Below are 27,839 nucleotides of genomic sequence, written 5' to 3'. Positions count from 1 at the left end.
GGCACACCCCTTTAATCTCAGCACTCGGGAGGCAGAAGCAGGCGGATTTCTGTAAATTTCAGGCCAGCCGTCTCTACAGAGCTAGTTCCAAAATTGCCAGGCAGAGAAATCCTGTCTTGAAAAAGGAGAAAAAAAAAACCAAACCAAAAAGGGAATGTAGAGTTCATTTTTGCCAATTGAAACAATTATGGGCCCCCTTTATATCTCACCAGCAAAAATCCTCCCCCTCTGTCTTGTACCCGTTCAGTGTTTGCTCTGTCTTGTACCCGTTCAGTGTTTGCACACATCCAAGATGGTGCTGGATCAAGACAGCAACACAGGTCAGCTCTCCATCCACAATGGGCGCGGACGCCAGCTGCGCAGGCGCACTCCGGCTTTCCTCGCCGACCTTGGCGGAGCGCGCCTGCGCAGTGGGGAGCAGTTCGTGGCTAGCTTGTGGGCCGGCTGCAGTCTCGGTGTGAAGGCGGCCGGAGCGGCTGTCTCGACTAAGATGAGGTTCCTGCTGCTTCTCCTGGTGGCGGCGTCGGCGGTGGTCCGCAGCGAGGCCTCTGCCAACCTGGGCGGCGTGCCCAGCAAGAGATTAAAGATGCAGTATGCCACGGGGCCGCTGCTCAAGTTCCAGATCTGGTGAGTACGTGCGTCGACCCCCGGCCGCCCTGCCCGCCCCGGCTTCGCGGCCTAGCCGCCTGCTCCTTGCCTGACGGGAGAGCGGGCACCGGCGCCCTTCCGCATGGGCGGCCCGGGGTCGGGGCTCTCCCGCAGGCCGCCTCTGTCCTCCGGGCACTGCCCGTGGTCCCCGGCAGCCTCCGGAGGGCCGGGCTGGGGCTGCAGGCCTTCCCGAGGCGGCGGGGCTCCGCATCATTGCGCGCCGGGAGCCTACCGGGCTGGGCGGCAGCGCTCCGCTCCGAGGACGCGAGGTGGAGCCCGCCGCTCCCAGAAACCGCGGCTCGGCCCGGCGGCTCCCGCACGCCTCCCGGGCATCTCTCACTTTTAAAGGTTTGTGCATTCGTAGGAAAAATGAAGGGAACCCGTGCGTTTTCGATGCCACTTAGTAATTGACTTTGTTGTCAGAAGCAGGTCAGGCATCCATCTTAAGGTGACAAGGGTTGGGGAAGCTTTGAAAAGCGCCGATTTAAAAAAAAAAAAAAAAAAAGCACAAGGGTGGAGAAAGCGAAACCTCAAACGATGGTGTTTTCTCAGGATGGGACGTCAGGTTAGTAATTCTTTTCAGAATCTGGATACTTTGCAGTATTGTTATTGGCCAGAATTCATTTAAAGCCGACTTTTCTAAACGTGTACCAGTAAATTTTAAGTTTAGATTTCTTCATCTTTTTGCTTAATCACTGAAGACAAAGCAAATTTTTTTTTTTTTTAAATCAGTTTCTACCAGAGAATCAGAAAATAAGACGGACGGGGGAGGGTTAAGTTTGACGTGCAAATTTGGTGATTTTTTTTTTTCTGTTTACAAACAAAATTCCCTGCGAACTTTACTATATGCCTGAATTTATCGCATCACGGATCCACTGACCTTCACCCACAGCCCCTTTTACTTTTTTTTTTCTTTTTTAAGAAAGTGGTAGCTGTTTTACCAACTGACCAAGATGGCTAATGATTAAGCATGGTAGTTGGGATTTAATTAGGTATTAAAAGACAGAAGTTTTCAACTCAAATGTAATATTTCTGTTTTCTTACTTGAACTCATGCTTTTTCAAAGTTATTTTTCAAACTTTGTGTGTGCCTTTGCTTACATTGAAATTCTTTAATGTATATATGTATATAGTTGGGGGGGGGTGTGTGTCACAGTGCCTGTGGAGAAATCAGAGGACAACTTGCAAGCAAGAGTCAGTTCTCTCCTTCCACCATGTTTGCCTGGGGCATTGAACTCAGGTCCAGTTTCCAAATCTCTCTGATAACAGTATTTGGATTTTTGTTACAGCTTTACTGTATGCATTTCCTTTAAGATTTCCAAAAGAATAAACATAGCATGGACAACTGTAATCTCAACAGAGTGAGGAGGATCAAATATTCAAGATCATCCCTGGCTACATAAGTCAAAGCCAACCTGTGTTACCCCACTCCCAGTCAAAAAAACAACCCCCACCCCCCCAAAAAAATGGAAGGAATGTCAAGCAGGCATTAAAGCTTTTTACAAACCTTATAGTTGCTTTAGTTGAAATTTTGATGCTTAGTATTTTTTTGTAATTTAGGTTCAGGATTGTTTAAAATGTCAAGTTTGTTTTGCAGTCATTATAAGCCCTTTGGTGTTTTAGAATATATGCATCAGAAATAGCTTTATTATAATACCCTACCAAGTTGTTTAAATTTAGCTTTCTGCTCTTCCCCTAGCGATTAATCTATTCATAATAAATGAATATTAGGCATCTGGTTTTGACAGACCCTTTTAAAATATTTACTTGCAAGTTTGTGAAGGGAGAAGAAAGTAATACAACAGAGCATAAACACATGAAAAATACCTTAAATTTCATTTGAAATTTCAGTGCCATAAAACTTTTTTTCAACTTAACTGTTCTAAAGTTCATTTCAATTGACTTTTGTGTTTTATACTTAATGTAAGTACATTTTCATAAACAGTCGTAGCTCAGCATTACCTACCTTCTGGTGTTACCACTATTGCAGTTGCTTGTAGAAGAAACAGCACGGCAACTCATAAAGGAACTGTATTGAAAGGGATGAAACTTTTGACCAAGTTGCTCTTGTGCCTTTCCAGCAACAGTTCATTCAGTACCTGCTGGGTCAGTAGCTTAAGATTTCACAGTGCACCAGACAGGGCCTCCCAGGAAACTTCCCCAAAATGGTACCATTTTGTTCTCTGTATCTGAGTTCTGTTGTATCTCTGTATTGGTTTGTTATGTTAGTTGACTGAGCAGTAGAGTCTCAATGATTTCATACTGAGGATTTGGCTGTTTAAATATTGAATGTTAAAGAGGCAGTTCTCCAGTCAGACCTTGGCCTAAAGTTCTGTCTCATTTTCCTTTGACTTCTGTGGGTCAGTATATTCTGGGAGCTGCCCATAGGCATGATGGGTCTTTATTTTCTTTTACATGTGATTTATCATCCACTTAGATCTACATAACAGTTCCTACATACAGTTTAAAGAAGTTACTGACTACATATAACTCTTTACAGTTAATATAGTTACTACTCCCTTGAGCATTAGACAATTGAATTACTGCAATAGTAGATTAAATGAAGTAAAGGTTTCAGAACATTAGAATATGCTGATTTTTCAAATTAGCAATTTAATTATCCACTGCCATAATTCTAAGATAGACAGCTCCTGCCTACATTTTTATGAGATAAGTGAAGACGGTATTACGAAACTAGATTTTTATTTAAATGTGTGTTGTCTCAGTCTTTGCTTTCATAGTATAGGAGAAAGAAATTGAGCAAATACTGAGGGAGCTGGAGAGATAGATGTCCAGCAGTTAAGAGCTTGCAGCCCCAGTTCCCAGCACCTATATCAGGCATTTACAACTTCCAGTAACTCTGCCTCCAGAGTGTCTGATGCCCTTGACTTCCAGTGCCACCTGCTCTCACTCCCCCTTCTCCACAGAAGCAAAAACCAAAACTGATTTATATGTTGATAATGATCAAGGTAGTAAAATGCTGAATTGGAGATGTGGATCATATTGGCTAATTGACACTTGATATATACATACTAACAAACTAATGTTTTACCTACTCTTTCCAAGTAAAATTTTATGTTGTACACAGAATTCAGTTCTGTTCTCTTGTGGTTTTTATAGGCAAGAACAAACTAGTACATAAAATTGCAATTCTGCTAAGTGCTGTTAGGGAAAGTCTTGCTGATAGAGTGCCAGATCAGGAAGGTTTCCTTAAGAAATGAACTTTGTAGTGGGGGGTGGGAGTGGGGCTTCTCATTCTTTCTCAGCACCTCAGGAGCCCCATCTTGGTTTTTTTTGAGACAAGGTCTTGGGACTTGGCACACAGCATCACTCCTGGCTCTTTTGCTATTGTTAGTGATAGGGATTGAACTCCGGGTCCCTATGCTTGCTTAACAAGCACTTTCAAAACAGTCATCTCCTCACACCTTGAACAGGGATCTAATGATGAAATATGTTTCTGTAGGGGTTAGTAAACTATGGCCTTATTGAAGGAGGCCATTGATTAACTTTAAAAAATGTGTAGCATAGACCCTTGAGTTTCAGCTTGCCTCAGAAAGGCCAACTAGTTTTATGGTGGAAAATGTTTTTAGAGGACAATAATGGAAAGGAATATATTTAGGAGGGAAGGGGCTTTTTAGAGTTGTCCAACTGAGAGATGATAGAACTCGAAGCAAAAGGTAGTAGTGGAAATACAAAGAGGTTAGAGAGGTCTCCAAGAAGTAGGTAATTTAGCAGCATGACGTGGTGGATTTCAGTTGTCCTTCTGTATCTGTGAGATCCACATCCATGAATTGCCAGTCTCAGATTGAAAATATCAGGGGGTGGTGTATTGCAATGTACTGGCATTCTCCAAACAGTAGAATACACAACTATTCCACTATGTTGAGTGTCAAAGTAATCTATAGGTGTTGTTCATGCATACAGGAAGATGTGTGCAGGGTCTATGCAAATGGTGTGCCATTTTGTATTCGATCTAGGTGAGCACCTGCCACTGAGCTCCCAAGTGACCTCCACGAGTGGAGAGAGCTGTCAAGATGTTGAACTGTGGAGTGATGAGTGTGGTGTGTCCTCTGAGCTGTCTCTCCAGCCCTGCAGATCAGCTTCTAGTGTAGACTCTTATTTTGAGTCTTTTGGTTACTCTTTGTGCTCTTTCATTTTTACTCCCCACCCCACCCCCCATAGTCTTTCGGTTCTTTTCTTTCTGTTTTGTTGTTGTTTTTTGACACAGTGGTCTCCTGTCTATCGCTGGCTATCCTAGAATTGTCTATGTAGATCAGGCTGACCTTGAACTCACAGAACCACCTGCCCGTGCTTATGGAGTGCTAGAATCAAAGCTACAACTCAGACCCAGTTTTGTTTTATTTTTCCTTCCTTCCTTCCTTCCTTCCTTCCTTCCTTCCTTCCTTCCTTCCTCCCTCCCTCTCTTCCTCCCTCCCTCCCCCCTCCCTCCCTTCCTTTCTTCCTTCCTTCAAGAAAAACAGCCTTGGCTATGAAGACTTACCCATTAGAGAACTGTTAAAGTGTTGCCAATGGTATACCTGTGTGTGTGTTTAAAAAACTAAAATTGGTGAATCTGCTGTAGTTGGTCCTGTGACACCTGTCTTACCCAGCCCTTTGCTGGAATGTAGATGATGGTTTCAGTTTGGTAGGTTGCTACCCAGCTGGCTTCTGCTTAGCTCAGAGTGGTTATGTGTGGGGTATGCTATGTTCTTGGCCACTGAACCAAGCTTCCAGATTTTATTGTACCACTCCCATTATTCCTGGTCCCCTCAGACCCTGATTCACCTGTTCTGCTTAAGTCTCATCAGTGTTTCTCCTTTTAAACATATGGGGCTGAAGAGATGGCTCAGTGGCTAAGAGCTCTGGCTTGGTCTTCCAGAGGTCCTGAGTGTAACAAGTCTTTTCTCTGTCCTGCCAGCCAGCCCCCAAATAATGACACAGAAACATATATTAATTATAAAAGCTCAGCCAAATAAATTGGGCTTGTTCCTGACTAGCTCCTATATCTTAAATTAACTCATATTTTTTAATCTACATTCTGTCACATGGCTTTTTAACTTTCTTTCTTTCTGTACCTCTGACTTGTTCTGTGTCTCCTGTTGTCTCCTGTGCACCTAGATTCCTTTTCCTCTTTCTCTCTGCCCAGAAGTGCCACCTATACCTCCTACCTAGCTATTGGTCATTCAGCTATTTATTGACCCAATCAGAAGGTACCTTGGCAAAGACACATCTTTACAATGTAAACAAATATTCCACAACATTCCCCCTTTTTGTCTAATTAAAAAGGAAAGGTTTTAACTTTAACATAGAAAAACTATATACAATAAGAACAATTACCAGCTAAAAATTACATTCACAATATCTATCTAGTCCATTTGTATTTAGCATATTCTGAGAAAATACTCTTATCTTGACGGAATTTAAAGTTTTATTCTTAATCCACTTTCTATCATAACTTGTATTACTATTCTAAACTATCTTTTAGACCTCAAAACATTTTCTTAGATAAACAACTTAAACCTTTATGATTTTTCAACCTTATAAACTTTATACCTCTTTTGTGAGTTTGTTTTTTTTTTAATTTGGTAACAAGGAAAACTGTAACTATGACTATCTTGTCTTCAACTCCATCAGAGACCCAAGAAAAATATAAATTACCTGAGTAAACAAGGTGTAGAGCAAATAACTTCCAAAACTTATAGAAATGACAGAGACATCCGGCTGCCTGGACAGTTACCCTAAGTTTCTCTGTAACACTGGGTCATCCATCTTCGACCTACAGATCTAGAATATCTAACAGACTTTTCTGTAAAGCAGGAGTTTGGAAGGACTATCCTACCTTGTCTTGGCAAAGTTCAGCAGTCACTTTCTTTTGTGTTCGGCTTGTCCAGTTTGGACAGCATACTGCCAGCAGTCAAGGCAAGGGCAATTTCTTGCCCAAATGGCTAGCTTTGTCACATTGAAATCAAACTTCGTATGGAGGTTCTTCAATGCTCACCATCCTGTTTTGAAGTAAATTAGTGCTGCCAGAACCAGATATGTCTTACTGTCATAAAAAAGCCTTATGCTATTGAAAACATTTTAAATTCAGTATTTTGTAGGTCTTTGAAGTGTTTGAAGGCCATCTATCTAAAATATATTTCTGTATGACCTTGAAAACATACCTAACATGACTGCAAGTTTGATATAAATGACTACCAACTAGCCCACATTTTTAAATCATCCTAAATGGTTTATAATAATAGCTTTTAAAGACTAGAACTTTACATTACATTTTAAATACATTTCTTACTGTTCAAGAGTTTTCTCGTGTTTCATGCACCATCTGTTATGGACATTAGATGTCAACATACTGTCTTGCCCACACTGAATGAAGCAATCTCATTATTGGAAACTGCAGGTTAATCTATGAAAAGCTATATAATTGCACGAACCCATGAAGCATTGCAGTTACATTATAGTTTTGTCATTCAGATAGTTGTCTTCAAGTTCCTGGTTCTTTTAGAAATGCCCTCACTCAGAAAAAGGAGGGAAACCAATGAAACTGATAAACTTCTGGCAATATTTAACAATGATTTATCAGATATTCTTAGTGAGATCGAAGATGGAAATGACTGTTTTTATTATTCCTGAGAGGATTCTACCAATTCTGTTGACAGTGAAATTATTAGATCTGTAAGGAAGCACAAGGTAGCTGTGCTTTCAAGTGATTTTGACACTCATAAAGCTACTGATAATTGTTGATCTGAAATTGACACAGCACCATGCTTACAAATGTTTGAAGATCATGGTGGGGTCACTATATTTCTGTCTCTGCGACCATTGAGATGTGCAAAGAGCTTTCCAATTATGATCAAACCTCGATGAAATGCAAAACACCATCTACAACACTGAAGTGGTCCCTGGTTATAGAGATAGGCATCAAGAAATTCTTTGGCCTAATTATTCTGATGGGTCAAATAAGAAAAGATAGCTTGAAAGACTGTTGGTCAACAGATCCTTTGATGTATATCCCTATAGTTCCACAGTCACCATAGATTTGAGCAAATATGGATATTCTGGCATTTCCATGATAATACCAAAATGGACAGTCATTCTTTATGATCCAGCCTGTGCTGGATTACTTCCTTCATAAATTTTGAACAATGTACAACCCAAAAAAGCAACAGTTGTCTTTGGATGAGGAATTGATTCCATGGAGAGGACATTTAAAGTTTCGCATGTAACATCTAGAGAAAATAACAAAATATGGTTTACTTGTTTGGATGGTGTGCACTAATGACACAGACTATCTACAATGTGGAGATATATACTGATTAAGGAAAAAAAATGCAAGAAACTGTTCTTTCAGTCATTGGACCCTGCCTTGGCATATGGTACCATATTTACCAGGATAATTATTAGAGTGCTACAGCTACTGCTGAATTGCTGCTATAGAACAAATCTAGAGGCTGTAGGACTATTAGGGAGAGTGGAGGCTTACTGCCAATTTGAAAATGTAACATCAAGAATGAAGAAAGGTGATATAATATTTTCCAGAAAAGGCAATATTTTTCTCTTAGCATGGATAGACAAGTCGTTTGTCTGAATGATATCAACAATTCATGACACTCCTGTCTCTGTCTTGATGACAACAGGGGGAAAAAATAGAAAAATGGGAGAGAATAGCCTACCAGCATCAAGGAATATAATGCCTACATGAAAGGCATTGACCTTTCATGTTGTTCTATTCTAAGGGGAAAAAAAATGAAATGGGCAAAAAAAGTAGTGCTGTACCTTAAACTGTGGAGTTTTCAATTCATTTAGAATGTACAACATCCTCAATCCACAAGCAAAACTGAAGTGTAAATAGTTTCTGTAGGGGACAGTAAGCCATGCCTGTTAGAGGCTGGCTACAGGTGTGCCTAACCTGACAGGCGTGGTCAAGGTGAGGTCAGGATGACGCGTGATGGGTTCTTAAGTGATGGCAAAGCACATGGGAGCCTTTTCTGTCTGGCCTACCTGCCTTGCTCTCCTGGAACTAGCTCTTGTAGACCAGCCTGGTCTCAATCTCACAGAGCTCCACCTGCCTCTGCCTCCTGAGTGCTGGGATTAAAGGTGTGCGCCACCACTGTCAGGCTCAGCAAGTCAGGGAGGCCAGAGAGAAGGGGCTCCCATGTGCTTTGGTGTCCTTTAAGTACCCCTCATGCATCATCCTGACCTTACCTTGACCATGCCCTGACAGGCGTGGTCAGGCACACCTGTAGCCAGCCTCTAACAGGCGTGGCTTACTGTCCCCTACAAGTTTCTGCTATAGGTGGCAAGAAACTGGATAATGGATGACAATCCTGATGGCTCTCCAGAACCAGAGACAGATCTGTCAAGCCTTCCCCTGGAAGTATAAGGAGAGCACCTTGTAAGGAACACCCAAAAGGTTGTCAGGTGGTATGAAGCAGTGTGAACCTGTGTGCATTCCAGCAAGTAGAAAGAAAAAATTTCCTATGAGAGCCTGCAGAGTTTGTGCAGTTCATAAATAAAGATGAAAATTTTGTTTGGTCCCTCTTCATAGAGGAAAATGTTTTATGCAGTACCATATGTTAAGTACTAGGAACTTTAATTGTTTAATTAGTTTAATTGTTTTTGTAAACAAATGTTATAATTATTGAAAAAACAACACCTAAAGTGCATTAGGATTCTATAATTATGATGATTTAAATAACATGCAGTTTGCCTAAAAATGTGTGGTCTCTTGTGCATGTCTTAGAGATTTCTGTATGGTCCGAAATGTGTTAATTGAGCTACATAGGTACAGTACCTTAAACAAGAGTAGAAACATACACAGTATAACAAAAATAATATTAGTTTGTGTTAATACACAAAAATCCATACCAGTGTAAAATATTTGAGACTAGTAGTTGTTTAAAAGTAGACCCAACACTATACCCCCTTTTTCCCTTCAGAAAAAGGTCCTTAAATCTAATCTCCTTTGTTTAGCTTTTTTCCTGACCATTACCAATAGCAGTTTGTAACCAACCCCCCAAATTATGGGAAACATCCATTACCCATGGAATGACCAAAAACCACTCACCCCACCTCTTGGGAATGTGGGCACCATGTTCTGTTCACTAGACTGCTTTCTGTTGTTGGGGGCCCCTGAGAAAAATGGGATATGATCAAGTCCTGGGAGAGCTAAGTTGTATTTTTTGTTCAGTCTCTGATTGGAAAGTGTAGAACTTATCTGAAGTCTTGGCTGGATAGTCTGTGAGGCTGGATCATCTTAGCTAGCAATTTTGAAGTTGCTGTGGATATAGAAGTTTGAGGAAACTGCAACAGAGGCATTCTGAGAGGCTGGATCATCTGGGCTACTTGTTTTTACTGGTGTCTGGTTTCTTTTTTTCCGAAAATACATAAACTTTTAAAGGTTACATATGTCTGTATTAACACAAGTATGGAATGTGCAGTGTTCACAAGTCAGTTAAAAATGATTTTTTGTTTTATATTTGAGCAGGTAAAATTAGGCATCTGTTAACTTTATAAGTTCATTTGGACTGTATAACCAAACCTCTATCCATAATAAGAAGTCATAAGGACTCTGTAGCCAATAATATTTACAGTGTCTCATCCAGTCTCAGAGTTGTTTCCATGTCAAGAGATTGGTTTATATATCACATGTCTTGTAGTCTTATTTGGCCTTTTCCCTCATGTCTGCAGTCAAGATCCTTAGAGGTCTCCCATGATCAAATCTGATCTTCATTAATTATGAAGAGAACCAGCACTTTTGTTTCCTATGGAAATAGAAGCATAACCTCTCCCCAATGCAGCATATTTTCTGATTTCCAATTTGAAGTTAAGACAGTATCAAAATGTATAGGTTAGTTTAATTTAGCAGTTTCCGTAATCCATTGTCTCATTTAGCAGTTACTGTTTTTATGCATTAGCATTTAAAAAATTAAAAGTCAACAAAGCATCATACAGGATCCAGACACCCTGTATATTTTCCATCTTTACATAACTTATTTTCTTATGTTACTGTACTCTCTCTTTGAAGACTTCATTATTTTTAAACTTTTCTATGGTTGTCTATACACATATTCTTTTCTTTTTTCAGCATCTTAACACATTGTTAAAACATACTGTACCGTTTTAGCAGTGTGTGTGTGTGTGTGTGTGTGTGTGTGTGTGTGTGTGTGTGTGTGTGTGTCTGGACCTGGCTTTACTAAGCAACTGCAGCTTTCTCTGACAGTGAGAGACAAATATTAAACTGCCATGGCAGCTGCTGTGTGACTTAGCTTAGCAAATGGCACTGGCACATGGTACTGGCAGCTGACGTCAGCCTGCAAACAGTGTCTGGTACCTGTGTACTGGCCTGCCTGAAAAACTGCAGAACTAGGATTCCACATCTGGTTCCTTGTCCAGAACTTTTTTTTAGGTTTCTCAGCCCCTGTGTTTGGATATTTCAGCCCTACATTGGGTGCCATATGTAAAGAGTCTTTCTTTGTCTGCCAGCTAGTTCCCCAATAATGATACAGAGACTTATATTAATTATGAAAGTTTGGCCTATAGCTTAGGCTTGTTTCTGACTAGCTCTTATATCTTAAATTAACCTGTATTTTTTTAATCTACGTTCTATCATGTGGCTTTTTTTTTTTCCTTTCTTTCATTCTGTACCTCTAACTTGTTCTGAGTCTCTGAGTGTCTCCTATGCATCTATATTCTTTCTCTCTTTCTCTGCCTGAAAGTCCCTCTTATCCCTTCTACCTAGAAGTCCCTCCTATACCTTCTGGCCATTTAGCTCTTTATTAAACCAATAAGGAGGTACTTAGGCAAAGACCATCTTTACAATGTAAATATTCCACAACACTTGAGTTCAATTCCCAGCGACCACATGGTGGTTCATAACCATCTATAATGGGATCTGATGTCCTATTGTGGTGTGCAGATGAACATGCAGATAGAGTGTTTATATACATAAATCTTTAAAAAACAAAAATCCTCTGCTGGGATATAGAAACCTAGGGATGGGGCACTTTGTAGTAGGTGGTTTCTTTGCTGCTTTGCAGATGTGAAGGATTACTGTTCAATCTCAAGTTCTTAAGTCTTAGCTCTGAATTTTCAAATAGGAATTTTCCAGAAGGCAAATTTTAGGTAACTTTTCTTATTTTGGCCTTTCTGTTTACCTCACAATTTTCATCTAGATCTCATCTTTAGTCATGGTCATTGTTAGTGTTTAGTGTGCTACATGGATGTGAATTTCTATAAGAATTTATGAACTAAAATCTTATCGTAAACATTTTCAGCCTAGGTGTGATGGCACATACCTACCATCCCAGTGTGAAGGCAAGTGTGAAATCAGCCTAGGCAACTTTGGAGGCCCTGTCTCCAAAGAGAAAAAAGTTGGGGTGATGTTCTGTGCCACAGTGCTTGCCCAGCATAGTAATAGTTTAATGTTTTAGGTAATTTTGACTGGTAGAAGAAAATAAGAATCAGAGAGTAAATGGAGTTAAAGATTCCTGTAGTGGTTCTTTGTAGGAATGAAATTGGAGCCTGAGTGTTTTGTCATTGTTTTATGTCCTGAAATTACATTGCTTGCTTTCAGAGGCCACAGAATTTCTTTTGTTAAACTTAGCATCTGTGCCACACGCTGGCAGGGTCTCCCTTAGGTGCGTGTCAAGCCGTCTTTCACCTTGACTAATTTATTTGGAAGGTGGTTGTGGAGTTACCTCCCTTATTGTCCAATTGAACTAGTACATGGGCCCATTGCCAATTTTGCTAACAAAGAAGAGAGAATGGAGATTATTTTCTAAAAAAGGTTGAGTCCAGATAGGTTATGACTCGAGAAAAGAGTGGTAGAAAGTATATATATGTGCTACATTCTCACTTTAACACGTTTGATTTATGCACTGCATTGTGGTCTTGATTGTGTGTTTCCTTGTAATTGTTCCCCAGTGTTTTCTATATATTTGTCTCTCTCAAGTTAGATTGTAAACTCCTTCAGGAAACTAAGAAATGTAATCATTTAAAGTACTGTTTTTTTCGAGTAATGGTGATAATCATTTTTCTACATACCCTGTGTCACTTTTACATGGTTATTTGAGAATACAGGGGGAGTTGGATAGTGCAGGTATTTCATTAGACCAGAGTGAATGCAATGACAAAGTTAATGGACCTACACTGTTGATAGTTGGAGAGTGTATTTCCTAACTCCATCTATTGATCCATTTTTAGCAGCCCTCCCATAGTACTGTTTAAAAATTAAAACATACTTTTTAAATTTTATTATTGGGGTATGCATACATGTATGTGTGGGGGTCAAGAGGACAACCTTAGAGAGTTGGTTATCTTCAGCATGGGTGCAGGGGTTGAACACAGGTCATCAGGCTTGTGTGGCAAGCACTTTTACCTGCTGATCCATCTCATTAGTCCATGAAGTTTTTGTGTCTGTCAGTCTTTCCAATCTGAAAATCCCTGTATTGTCCTTTGAGCAAATTGACTTGGAATCAGATATGTTGGTTGATGGGCTCACATAATTTGGTTTCCCATCTGGCTCTGTCCTCTAATTAGCCTTATGACCATGAGCAAGTCAACCCACCTTTTCTGAGTCTGCTCAGGTCTAAAGCAGGGGAGGTAAAACTTCACAGGTTTGCCTTGTTCTAGGGCCTGCTTCAGTCAGTTTTCATGGCAAGTCAAAAGAGAAATAAGAATTTAGAGTAGTGGCTGCATTTTGCCCATCTTGTCTTGCCTGTGGTTAAAAAGCCATTTTTGTTACGTTTACCCCAGTGTGGTTTTAGCTTAACACGTTTTTAATTGTAATTATGTGTATGTGCATGTTACGTGTTTGCTTTCCCACAGGTACCTGTGCTATGTGGGTCAGGCTTGGCAGCAAGCACCTGCCTGCTAAGTCATCTTGACCAAACCAGTTTTTTTGTTTGTTTGTTTTGTTTTGTTTTGTTTGTTTGTTTTTGATCCAGTTCAGGTCCTGTACTTACCCTTTGGAAATATCTAATTCAAAAACATTATGTATTTACAAAACAGTGAGCTTATGGGAACTATTATAATACTAAGTATAAAGCAAGACTGCTGACAGTACAAAGCAAACATAATGGCTTTTAGAGTCAGGTGGCGAGTGTGCTGTCTAGGAACTCTATGTGGGGTGGGAGGAAAAGTAGTGAAAAGGAGCACAATGGCCTTCCTGCTGGCAGTTCTTAGATGTTTCAGGCTAGACTGTCAGTCTTAATTTTAACCAACTGTTGGGAGGCTTAGCCTGATCTAAATTGAGTCAGCAGAAGACTTAGTGGCTGGCTTGGGGCTGGGGATGATGGACTAGCATGGATTAGTATGAGAAAAAGTTTTTGTGTGTGTTTGGGGATTTGGGGAACAGAGCTAAGCAAATCAAAGGTTTCTTACTTGAAAAGAGATGAATATGATGAGAAATGGAGCATTTGTTGGCTATAGCAGAACGTTTTAGGGGAAACCAGAATTTAGGATTAGGAAAGATTTCATCGGAGAATAAGCAGGCTTGAACAAGGTTTTTCTAACATTTTCGTTATTTATGTAAACTAAATACTTGTATCTACAAAACATGTTAAAACTGATTCTCAATTTCATGGTTCCTTAAATAAACAATTCATTACAACTCATAAGATGTTGCTTCAGTGTGCACTAGGCTCTGGGCACTCCAAACAACAACAGTAAGAGATGCGTCTAGTCTTTAGTGACAGTATATTTAGGGAGAATTCATACACAAAATAGAACTAGAAACTTGGGAATCTACAAGTCTTTTTTCCATGCTATGTCAAAAAGACCCTGTGCTTTTTCAACTCTACCAGTTTAGTTACTGTCTTAGGGTTTTTATTGCTATGACAACACCATGACCATGGCAACTCTTAAAAGGAAAACATCTAATTGGGGTGGCTTGCTTATGTTTCAAAGGTGCAGTCCAGTCCATTATCATCATGGCAGGAAGCATGGTGTCATGCAGGCAGGCATGGTGCTGACTACATCTTGATCAGAAGGCAACCAGAATTGTTCTCAGACACTAGGCAGGATCTTGGGTATAGGAACGCTCAAAGCCCACTCCCACAGTGACACACTTCCTCCAACAAGGCCTTACTACCTCAACAAAGCCACCGTAATAGTGCCACTCCCTATGTGCTTATGGGGGCCAATTACATGCAGACTATCACTGTTGCCTAACGGGGTACCAACTGTTTCACTTTGCTTTTCTCTGCTATATTTGCTAATTGTAACCAAATATCTACTTGCACTAAACTCAGACCTGTTACATGTTCTTACCTCTCACTTGCCTCCAAATTAAAGGTTAAAACTTGGGCAGGCTAAGGGTATGATTTAGTGGAGTGCTTTCCTCTCACAAGCAAGGATTGACCCCAGTTCCTGGAGAGGGTAAAAAGGAAGAAAGGAAGGGGAATGACTAAAATCTCAGGCCTTTACAGTTGGGGTGGGGAGAATCTGACTTCCCCACCCTTTTCTCCTACTCCTCCATTCCCATCTTCATAGTTCACATGCCAGAGGATTAGGTCCTACTTACAGGACACAACCCCTGACCACCATTGCTCATGTTCTAGAAATGCACGCCTGCTGTGAGATAGTTTGGAATTTCTCTAGAAATGAACATGGGTTTTTAAAAAGTTATTCTCTAATCTTTGGGGGAAGTACAGTCAAAATCTTTGAATAGGGCCAAAAAGAGAAAAATACACATTTTATTGGGGAAATACAGATGTAAGTCAGAAAAACTGTGAGGGAAGACTTCTCGGGTTTTCGGATTCCCTGTTTGGTCTCTCACAGGCCCTGCTGCCCATCTTTGGGTCCCGAGTCACTTTGAGAACTTTTCAAATCTACTTCCAGGGCTCTGTATAAGCAGTAAGCAGTTAGGAAGGATTTCTGCTGTTCGCATTTCAGTCAACATTTTCTGTACTCTCTAGAAGGGGTCAGTTTATGTGAGAGTTTGATATGTAGATATGTTTGAGTTGGTGTTTGCTATTGTCTACCTAACCCAAAGCTATGAAGTGTGGTGTTTAACTAGCTGATTTATTTGCTGGGAACATAAATACACAAAATTTATAAGATGGAAAAAAAAAACCCTTCTCTGTATCCATTGTCTAGGGTCAGTCATTAATTGTGATGAATTATGAAACAATTTTAATCTGATAATAATTTTTAGACTTTCTTTGACTTTAAGTCTAGATACATTCAAAACACTTAATGGAAATATTTCTTTTTTGGCAGTGTATCCTGAGGGTACAGGCGGGTGTTTGAGGAGTACATGCGGGTTATTAGCCAGCGGTATCCAGACATCCGAATTGAAGGAGAGAATTACCTCCCTCAACCAATTTATAGGTGAGTGAATTTCAGTGACTTGAATACAGTCTTTTAACTTACAAGCTTTGTAAATGGTCTCATTCACCTTTGCTGGATTCATGTGATTTCTTATTTGCTTATAATATACAGAGAATGCTACTTTATAAAGAACAATGAGATGATGACTTTTAAAGAGGTGTTTCCTCATGTAATCCATGTTGGGAAATTAGTCTAAAATTGAGCCCAGGCTGTTTCACCTTCTGAGCATGCATTTTATCACTGAACCTCACCCCACCCCCCAATTTCCTAGGAAAATCAATGATACTAAATTTAATGTAATTAATAACTTGTGTTTTATATCTTGAGAATGTCTTCACATATAGGTTAATTATTAAGTTTCAGAATAGACAAACTGTAGTTACTGATTAATTTTTTCTTTTCTTTTGATAGACATATAGCATCTTTCCTGTCAATCTTCAAATTAGTATTAATAGGTTTAATAATTGTTGGCAAGGATCCTTTTGCTTTTTTTGGCATGCAAGCTCCTAGCATCTGGCAGTGGGGCCAAGAAAATAAGGTATGTGGCTTTGGTGGCTGGGCTTTTAGGTTGTGGTGACTGTGTGTTTGTGTGTGCGTGTGCGTGTGCGTGTGCGTGCCCGTGTGTGCCTGCGTGTGCCCGTGTGCGCGCGTGTGGCATACTTTTTAGGTTTGTGGGTTTTTTGTTTTGTTTTTTAACTTGGAAACACAGGGACAACTTTATTAGCATTCAAAAGAGAAAGAAACTGTAAAGCCTCAGCAGCTGCCTGGAGGAGAGAAAGAAAAAGCCATGGCATTTAAGCTGGCATAGCATTCAGACCCAGGGTTGGTGGGCAGCCATATGATAGAGATGGACGCTTTAGAGAAAGTAAGGAAGCACAGCTTCCTTAGGATATGCTTAGGATAGAGAAAGAAGAGAAAAGAGAAGTTATGTCTTTCTCAGTGTTGGGCTTTTCTTAGTTATTCAGTCAGGTGGACAGGCTTATTGCTCCATGCATGGCTGCAGCCTCTAAACTTTTAATGATTAGTCTTATTTTATCTTTTTACTTAAAATCTTTTTTTTTTTCCTGAGTCACTTACCATCATTGGAAATGGATCTAATTTTACCTCTTGAATGGGAGTGTTTTAGATGCTTTCGTCATGAAGCAGAGCTCTCTGGGGAGTGCTCTAGCTTTGCCCTTTAGTTCTAGACTCAGTGCCTTTAGACTCCTATTTGGTGGTTCTTCTAGAATAGGCATTTGTTAGCATAAACATCCTTAGGTGTCTCTAGGAGACAAACGTCTCTGCCCCATTGTTAATCAGACATGAGTTTGCAGTTCAGGTCTTATGTGTTCTGTGTGGCTCACTTATGTATAGCAACGTAGGTATAGTGCCATTTTTGGCTGATCATGGAAGAGCCAAGAGATAGAGATACAGTTTGTGTGACATTTCCTTCTGTGTTCCTATAAAAAGCTGTGACATCAAACATCACCTGGCCCAAATAGAATAGGCAGGCAAGCTCTTTCTTTCTCTTATAGATATTTACTTTTTGAAACAATGTGTTATGAATTTATATCTTTACCATATCCAACTTTTGTCCAGTAATTTTACTAAATTAAAGCAGTTGTAGTCTCTTTTTGAAGATGATTGATTTACCTTTGAAAGGGTGAATGCATGTGTTTCTATATGCTAGGACAGTCTAAACCTACAGATGGTTTTAACATGATTTTTTAAAAAAACTTAAGTTGGTTTATGTAATATACATAAAGTTGCTGGTGGTTGCATCACTATTCTCTTGTGAAGACATTTTACATTATAACATTGGTAAAGTGAACCATTTTAAAGTTGGTGTTCTTTTTTATTTAACTTCAGTTGTTGAGGTGTTTTAGAAATTCTGTATATAATATGAATGATGTATGTAGGTTCTTTAAAATGTAAAGAGCTGTGAATTTTTCCTGGTGTGTAGATGATTTGTGAGATGACATTTTGTATGGACACTTTTAAATTATATTAAAAGAAAGTACTATCAAATTAAAGTTGAAACTGTGTATTAAAAATGAATGTGTCTTATGTTTTGTGCTGTTTGACTTCTAGGTTTATGCATGTATGATGGTTTTCTTCTTGAGCAACATGATTGAGAACCAGTGTATGTCAACAGGTGCATTTGAGATAACCTTAAATGGTAGGTTCTGACTAGTGTGCATTTGTGAGGAGTTAACATACTTAATAACAAACAGGCTTTTTATTTTTCATGAGAAACTTCTTTAATGTTCATGTAAGAGTTTGTATTATAGAGATTGGAAGTTCAGGAGAAGAATTTTAATTGCTACTTGAGGTTCTAGAACTTCTAGATGATCTGGCTCCCATGTGTTTACTGTCTAATACTCTGCTCCATAGCTTTAAAGTAAAACCTGGATGATGATTCCTGAGTGCCTAACCGTAGGGTACTGGAGACCTGTTTTGAGTGCTTTACTTGGGAATCTTTAACATAACCTGCTTCACAATAAGCTCTTAGCTACTCCCTCTGGTTCTTATGTGCTGCTTTAATTCTCCTCTTGGATCTTATTGTTCATTTAATCGTTCCATTATTTGTCCTCCTACTTTGCCCAGAAACCTTGGGTAGCCTTCCATTAAACCCTCCACTCCAAAGTTACCAGGACTTCTCAATTCTGTCTCCTACATTGCTTACAAATCTACTTCTGCTATAATATTCCCTGCTGACACCCTAATCTGTGTTACATGGCTTCCATTTTCTGAACAGTAGATTGGCGAATATACCTTCAACAGTGGTTTTTGCTTTTTTGTTCCATTTTGTTTTTATAAGACAGTGTTTCTCTGTGTAACAGGCCTGGCGGTTGTGAACTCACTTTGTAAACGAGGCTGACTTTGAACTCACAGAGATCTGCTTGCCTTTGCCTCCTGAGTGCTGGGATTAAATTAAAGGCTTGTACCACCACTGCCTGCCTGGCTTGGATTCTTTTGTTTGCTTGGTTGTTTTGTTTGCTTGTTTTTTTGTTGTTGTTTTGTTTTGTTTGCAGTGACTTTCTTAATGAAGATTTCCTTGTGTCCTTGAGTGTCTAAAATTCCTTAAGTTCTTTTTCTAGTTCTATCCATTGCCTACAATTTTTTTTTTTAACCACTAAGTAATACTCCATTGTGTAAATGTACTACATTCTTTGTTGTTTCCATCCATCTAGGCTGTTTCCAAGTTCTGGCTATTACAAATAATGTTACTATGAACATAGTTGAACAAATGTCCTTGTGGTATGAATGTGGTTGGTATATGCCCAAGAGTGGTGTTGCTGGGTCTTGAGGTAGATTGATTCCCAATTTTCTGAGAAACCGCTACACTGATTTCCAAAGTTATGCCTAATTTTAAACTATATTCCCATTGCTGCCTTCAAGTTGCTGTGTGAGTTGAATGACTGTGACAGGTACTCTTCCCTAGGCAAAATGTTTAATTCCTGGTTTGTTATAGTTTGTTACCCCAATGTTTCTATGCCTCTTCAGTCTCTCTTGCAATACTTCCTGATATAGCTTGTGCAGGCCCACTCTCTTTTCTGGCCTATTTATTTATTTATTTATTTATTTATTTATTTATTTATTTTGCTTTTTCGAGACAGGGTTTCTTTGTAGACCACACTGGCCTCGAACTCATAGAGATCCACCTGCCTCTGCCTCCCGAGTGCTGGGATTCTTTTTACCTCAAAAGTTTTTTTACTTCCACGAGCATTTACTCTAGTTTAATGGCTTACCTTTATGTTTTTAGATCTAGTTTAACTGATGTGCTTTCCTGGCCAGTCAGCAAGAGAGGCTGGTGTTTACATTCCTCATAACACTGTAGCACTCTGGTTTTAATCTTAGTAAATAAATATAATTTTGTGGTGACTTTTGAAGTGCCCAATGGTTCCTTTGCTGCAGTGAAAACTCCCTAAGAGGAAGAAGCAGTCACTTCTGTATCCCTAATTGTGTATGAAACTCAATAAATATTTGTGGGGTCAATGTCTATTGTGGAATCATCTTTAATGTGTTTTTGGGGTGGGGTGATGACTGTTTATTTTTGTAGATGTGCCGGTCTGGTCTAAGCTGGAATCTGGTCATCTTCCATCCATGCAACAACTTGTTCAAATTCTTGACAATGAAATGAAACTCAATGTGCATATGGATTCAATCCCACATCATCGATCATAGCCCTACCTATTGGCACTGAAAACTATTTTGTAAGTAGTTAAAAAAATACAGTAGCTATTCTTGGGTTTCCATTGATTCTTATCACAAATGCTAGTACATGCTACATATATTATCACTTCAATTTCCCACTTAAGATGAAACAGTTGGATATGTCTTTCAAACTCTGAACTCCTAGAAGCCAGAATTGACATTTTATTATAGTTTGTAATTGCATAGCTTCTCCTTATTTTCAAATAATTAGTTACTAAATATGCATTATTTTTAACATACTTAAAATAGAACATTTAGAAATAGAACAATAGAAATAGAAATTGTGTAAATGTGAAGAGACTTGGTTAGCTCTTACTTGCTTAGTAGTAATATCAGTCTCTGTTCCTTTCTGATCAGTGAGTTAGCTTCCCAAGGGTTGGTATAAGAGTGACTACTAAAATACACTATTCTTTTTTTCTGTTTGTTTCAGACACTAAGGGATTTTGCAAGAGCAGCGTGACTGACATTATGAAGGCCTGTACTGAAGACAGCAAGCTGTTAGTACAGACCAGATGTTTCTTGGCAGGCTCGTTGTACCTCTTGGAAAACCTCAGTGCAAGATAGTTTTTCCATTGTTGGCACATGCTGAATTCTGCACATACATGGAGTGCAATGCAATGATACTGTGTAGCTTCCCCGAGCCCACTGTTAATAGTTTCTTCTTGGCGTGGCATTACTACTTGTAACTCTTTTTTTGGTCAAGTTTGAGAAAGTTCAGAATTGAATTACAACTTGAGTTTTTTTCAAGATGTGTGTTAAGCTTGTTGTGTTTTTATATGAATTTTCATTTTTTTACAGTTTAATGTTAGTTTTCTTGGAAACACCTGAAGTTCCCAAATAATTTATAAAAGTTTATCAGATAGCTCTAATTTGGTTTTGCTTAATATATAGTTTTCAGAACACTGCAGATTGTGAACAGTAAATTATACAGGATTATGGGGGGAAATCCAATATCCAGAGTACTCTACTGTGTGTGTGTGTGTGTGTGTGTGTGTGTGTGTGTGTGTGTGTGTGTGTGTGTGAGAGAGAGAGAGAGAGAGAGAGACAGAGAGAGACAGAGAGGGAGACAGACACAGAGAGAGAGACAGAGAGACAGAGAGAGAGAGAGAGATTATCAGGAACAAAAACAACTGCTTTTAGAATTCTATTGTGTAGTTCAAATGTCTTGCCTTGACCAATCTAATGAATTGATTAATGGGCCTTTATACTAAATAATAAAAAACTGAGCAGATGAAAGTTTATTGCTCAGTGTACCTGTTATCATTATTTTTAATAACTATCTGCCTCATGTTTTGTTTGTGACTTACAGATACTCTCATAAAGGACACACTTTAGATTCACACACAAACAATGAGCTAACTTACTGTTTAAAACAGTAACTGTTTTTAAAACAGTTGAAACTCACCTCACTAAAGAAAAATTCAATGAAACCTCTTTATAAAGTATGTATTATGTAAATGGAAATCACTCGTCTAGTAATTGAATTATCTTAACATCCTATATCAGAATTTTATTGTGTTTGGAAGACAAAATTAAAAATATTTTCATTGTTTTCATATTGTTCCAGAGTTCTAAAAAGAAACTTAGAGTTGATAAAGATAATAAGAATGATTTAGCAGAACTAGAAACATAATGTTGAATAACAGTTACAAAGCGGCCATTGTAACAGACAGGGATTAAGTGGAAGAGCCAACTGTAACCCTGGATTTGTGAGTGAAAGTTAAAGAGCTTAAGGGAAGGATATTGGTGCCACCTAACTCTTAGATGTTAAGAGCAGCTTGACTACTGGACATACCTTGAGTGCATTCGGGCCATGCCTCTTAGTATGACAGCTTAAAGTGGAATCTACTGTGATCTTCAGATAACAGAAAGATAGTCTGGTGATGAACTGAAGAAAAGTGATGCAATGTTACCTTTTGATTAGGATTGCAGCACTGCTAGTCCAGGTTCTTCTGGTGATAGATATTGTCATTTAAACTCGAGTTCCTTAGAGCTTATTATTTATGTGTGTATATATATATATATATATATATATATATATATATTTTGACTAGGTCTTAAAACCTTGTTAATATGATTGCTTATCACTCCAGACTCCACATCTTGTAAAGTTTAGCATCAGAGGGGCCTTTCTTCAAGTAATGGACATTCCATTTGTGACACAATTAGCTTTATGGCATGTAGACATTCAGAATTTGGGCCATGGATGTTCATGTGTACTTGGCAGGTCAAACTATGAAGAACCTAAAGTCAAATCCAACTTTCTCCATGTTTGCCTTAGATTGATTTTGTCTCCTAGATAATAGCTTTAACTGTCTTAGACATCTAGTAAAATTCAGCTGTTTTATCCACACTCGTCTGTTGTCATATTTAAATCCAGAATATAATATTCTACTAAAGAGATAAATGAGATGCATGGATATAAAAATTATAAGGTAAAGGAGAAAGTAAACTATTTATAACTTTATTACTAACAATTTAAAATTTATTAGTTGCATATAAATTGGTATAGCCATATAGCTACAAAATGTCTGTGCTCTATAAATCAGAGAACTGAGGACTTGTCAATAGGCTAGCTAATTTTACTGGAGTTTTCAACACAGTTGCCATTGTGGAAGGTTTTTGCATTAATGAAAAAGTTGGTAAACATGGCGTTAGGCCTCAGTGTGTAAGATGTACAGGAACACCTGCTTTCTGAATGTGAGTAGCATTGGTTATGGCACTAGCATTAGTGACAGTTGCTCAGCCTGAACAGCTGTGAAATGTGATGAGATCCCGTGATGGTTTATTCTTTCCTTAAAGGTTTATTAGTTTGGAATTTTGATTGACTGGCACATTCTATCATTGTCCTAACTTAAAATAATTCAGTTAAAAGTTTTTTTAAAACATGATTTGATATTTGAGGGCTTTTCTTTAAAAAAAACAAAAAACAAAAAAAAAAAACAAACCAAGAAGCAAGTAAAGAATTGTAAGCATTTGGGACTTCTTTGTGGCATTGTGAAAATAAATAAGCCAACATGAAAGGAACCCTGCTTTGTGTTATTAATTCTGTACTAATATATTTAATGTTAAAAGTTGTCATCCATTTCTAATGGCTTTTTGTTTTGTTTTTCGAAGCAGTGTTTCTCTGTGTAAACCTGGTTGTCCTGGAACTCACTCTGTAGACTACACTGGCCTCAAACTCAGAGATCCATCTGCCTCTTCCTCCCAAGTGCTGGGATTAAAGGCATTTTCCACCACCAACTGGCCTCTAATGGCTTCTTAAGGCAGCTGGTTTTTGTCCCCTATCTGTGACTGGCACTACGTCTTACCTTAAAACTGCTTGCCTGCTTTCTTTTTTTTTCTGGTTTTTCGAGACAGGGTTTCTCTGTCTTTGGAGGCTGTCCTGGGCCTAGCTCTTGTAGACCAGGCTAGCCTCAAACTCACAGAGATCCACCTGCCTCAGCCTCCCGAGTGCTGGGATTAAAGGCATGTGCCACCACTGCCTGGCTAAAACTGCTTTTTTTTTTTTTTTTTTTTTTTTTAAGATTTTATTTATTTATTATGTATCCAACATTCTGCTTCCATGTATATCTGCACACCAGAAGAGGGCACCATATCTCATTACAGATGGTTGTAAGCCACCATGTGGTTGCTGGGAATTGTACTCAGGACCTGTGGAAGAGCAGTCAGTGCTCTTAACCTCTGAGCCATCTCGCCAGCCCCTAAAACTGCTTTCTTAAGCCTTATAATTTACATGTACAGTTCTGAACCATCCACAGCTCTGTGATTTATTCTGGGCTGGAGTATAAAGGAAATTGCATACATTTGTCCATCTTTTACCTATCTTCCAGTTTTCCTGAGAAATTTACATTTTAACATCTCCAAATCTAAGGAGGGAAAACACCCACTTTTCTGTTGTAACCAGCAAGTCAATTTAGAAGAAAATAAAGATCACTTTGTTTTTAATACTTAACTTACCTAGAAATGGAAGATACCTGGCTTTCCCACCGTTTTCAAAAAATGGAAATAGGTATTTATTTACAGACTAACCAGACCCAACTTTAAAACTGTTTTGGAGAACACAAAGTAAGCAGTTTCAGATTTAGTGAAGACCAGAAGCTTTGTGTTCTCTCCCAAAGCCAGCAGGAAGGGTTTCTGCTCTGCTCTGCTCTGCTCTGCTCTGCTAAGCATGAGCCAAGTGAAACACAGTGGGTTAACTGCAGTGTGCTCCCCACACTGCCCTTTCAGTTTCTGCCTAAGCATGACTAGGGCAGATGCCTGGATGCTTATCTCTGGAGATACCGATTCCCCTGCTCAGAAATGAGCCCAGGAATTTGTATTTACATGCATACATACATACATATATATATATATATATATATATATATATTTAAATTAGAAACAATCTTATTTTATGTATCAATCCCAGTTCCCTCTCCCTCCCATCCTTCCATGCCCCCATCCACTCCTCAGGAAGGGCGAGGCCTTCCATGAGGAATCATCAAAATCTGTCATTTGGGGCAGGGCCTAGGTTCTCCCCTGTGTATCTAGACGAATCTGCATTTCTTAATAAGCTTCAAGATAATGTTCATAATCAGTCTGAGCTGTACACTGAACAACATTGTACTCCAGGCTCATGATTTACCCCAGAAGAAAAACGGGGAAAATTGCCTGCTTTCTCAGAAGCACTTAAGTAATTTGGTAAAAAAACGGCAACTTAGATAAACAGAGTGACAAGTTTGTTTCTAAAGAAAAGTTTTCCCAATTAAAATTTTGACTGCTATATATCCTTTCCTGTGGGTTCATATTTAAGAGCTTTCTGGATAAAGAATACAAATCTTTTTGGATGGGTCCATATAAACTGACAACATGACTGTTTCATGGTACAGCTAAAAGGACAGTCTTTATTGTAGATATAAGAGAACACCCAGAGGTATCTGGAAGATTCCAGAGCAGAGAGAGAAAGAAAGAGACTGAATGTATGCAGGGGTGTCTGCCAGAGGGAGAATAGCAAAGCATTGAGGATAGAGAAAACATGGGTGAGAGAAGCAGCAAAGAGAGAACAGTGAGAAGAGAGGGTTATCAGGAGAAGGGTGCCCTGGAGCTGGAGGGAGTTGAGGATGGAGGAGGAGGAAGTGACTTCTCAATGGAGACTTAAAAACCCAGAGGGTCCTGGACAGATATCCTGCATACTCTTAAAGAGACCGAAAATGCCAGCCCAGACTAGTATGCCCAGGAAAACTTCTAATCATCATAGATGGAGAAAAAGCATAAGACTAAATTTAAGCAATGTCTATCTACAAATCCAGTCCTATAGAAGATGCTAGAAAGTAAACTCCAACCCCAACCTAATGAGGTTAACTTCCTACATTTCCTGTTTATTTCTTACTGGATATTCACTCCTTTATTTGTTTTTGGTCTGCTACTTCTTTATCTTTTTTTTTTTTTTTTTTTTTTTTTTGAGACAGCCTTCTTTTCATAGCCCATGGCAGGCCCTTGAAATTACATCTCTGCCTTCCAAGTGCTGGATTAAACATGTGCCACCATGCCTAGCCTAGCCTCTCTTTTGGCTATGCCTCTTCCTAGGCACATTCCTAGATGAGATATTTCTGTGGCTATGGCTTCTGGTTATGAGCTTCTCAAATCAAACACTCAGTTGTTTCTCTATCCAGCTGAGGGTTGTCTAGCACTTGTTGGAGTCATCACTTAAGTGCTTGGTTAAAAAAGATTGGAGCCTCCTGGGCAAGTTGCTACTGACACTCCCTAGGGCCATCTGCTGGACTGTGCTCTGTGTCCTAGTAACGCTTAGAGAATAAAAAACAATTGCAGGTTCTTTGTTTATCATTCTTAAATTGCTAAGAGCAAGTCTGTAGGAAACTGACAGTTTTACCTTCCTCTCATGTATAAACAGTATTAGAAAGTGCTGCTAGATTGTATCTTTTAGTAGCTCATAAAATCTAGAGGTACCAGATTGTTTTTAAGATACTAAATGAGGCTAGGGAGACAGATGACTCATCTAACCACTGATGTAGAAGACTCAAGTTCATTTCCTAGCACCAACATGGTGGTTCACAACCATCTGTAACTCCAGTCCCAGGGCATCCCAGGCTTTCTCACCTCCAAAGACGCCATAAACTCAATGTAGTACACTGCATGCTGGCAAAACATTCACATAAAATGAAAATCTTAAAGATAGGAATATATATATATGTAAATAATATGTAACCCTAACTTAAGATTTAACACTAACTCTAGCCTGACTGCAGTGCTAACACCAAACATTATCTGAGACTTAACACTACTCTTGACCTTCCCCCACACTTAGCCCCAGCTCTAACCTTAACCAAGACGGTAACTCGGGTTCTTGCATTAGCCCTATCCCAGATCCTTAATCCTAGGACTGACCCTAATTGGAGTTCTAGATCGAGTAGCCTTTGACCTATTCCTAACTCTAACTCTAATCCTAACCCTAGGAATAAAGTTAATCCTATCCTAATCCGTGACCCTGACTAGCCCTAACCCTAACACTAGGGTAGTTATGCTCTAGTGTTAACATCTCCTATATTTTCCTCAGTGACATTTCAATTCTGTTCCCTCTCCCATTCTACAGATTGACAGGCCCTAGCACCAGTACCTAATATTTTACTTTTAATTTGTTAAAATTTGCCTTTTAACAAAATTTGATCTGTGTGTGTGTGTGTGTGTGTGTGTGTGTGTGTGTGTGTAGATCAGGACGTGTGTGTGTGTGTGTGTGTGTGTGTGTGTGTGTGTGTGTAGATCAGGACAATGCACAGTCCACAGGAGTCAGTTCTTTGCTTCTACTTTCTGGGTACTGGGGATTGAACTCAGGTCATCAGACTTGGCAGCAATGCCTTACCAGCTGAGCCATCTTGCAGGCTCTATCATGTTGTTTTAATCAAGTATGTGCCACTAATAATGTTAACTCAAAACAGTTGTTTACTTTCTTCTTTATACATAGGACCTTAAGGTCATAGGAAGTGAAGTAATAGATTTTTGGGCATAAAACATCATAGTCCAACTTGGAGGAAGAAAGATGAAAGCATATATTCAAAAAGAAAAAAAAATATCACCATGTCTCCAATTTAAAGCAGATTTGGTAAAAAGTGCTTCCTTCAAAGGTTTGGTGGCCTGAACTCCAATCCCTGGAGCTTACTTAAAAGTAACAGATATCACAGTGTTGTCTCTGACCTCCACAGGCGTGCTATGGCCCTGGCACCTACATATATGCACACACACACACATACACACACACACACACACACACACACACACACACACACACACACACACACACACAATCATGCACACACAATAATAAAGTTTATATCTATTTTAAGTGGGTAATGTATTTATAGTCTAATGGATTCACTTTTGAATGCAATACTTTATTTTAAAATAAAGACTGACGGTACATTAGGAATTATATTTTTTTAGGATTGTTTAAATTTAGGATGACTCAAGGCTACCAACTGAAAGCATTCGTACACATTTCTAAGGACAGGAAAGGGAAGCCCGAAGGTAGCAGGTTTGGACAAACTGCTTTTGTTCTCTCTGGACGGCAAAGAGTCATTTACTAGAATGCAGTTTGTTTTCAACTGTCTTTATTTTCCTAAGGTATTGTAATGAGAAGAGACAATGAAACTGATCCACACTTAATAA

At 39.1% G+C, this 27,839-nt stretch overlaps 1 protein-coding gene across 1 annotated transcript; it reads left to right on the top strand.

Moving 5' to 3' along the window:
• Positions 1 to 407: 407 nt before the first annotated feature.
• Selenot (selenoprotein T) lies at positions 408 to 23,216 on the top strand. The gene is given in 7 exon segments (NM_001256851.1): positions 408 to 627; positions 15,870 to 15,980; positions 16,392 to 16,518; positions 18,051 to 18,138; positions 20,023 to 20,176; positions 20,608 to 22,227; positions 22,280 to 23,216. Coding segments are annotated over 5 exon segments (588 nt in total). The 5' UTR covers positions 408 to 490; the 3' UTR covers positions 20,148 to 20,176; positions 20,608 to 22,227; positions 22,280 to 23,216.
• The last annotated feature ends 4,623 nt before the right edge of the window (positions 23,217 to 27,839 follow it).

Source organism: Cricetulus griseus, assembly GCF_003668045.3.
Source record: "Cricetulus griseus strain 17A/GY chromosome 1 unlocalized genomic scaffold, alternate assembly CriGri-PICRH-1.0 chr1_0, whole genome shotgun sequence".
Classification (NCBI taxonomy): Eukaryota; Metazoa; Chordata; class Mammalia; order Rodentia; family Cricetidae; genus Cricetulus; species Cricetulus griseus.
Note: the sequence above shows the minus strand (reverse complement) of the source record. Positions and strands in the feature narration are given on the sequence as shown.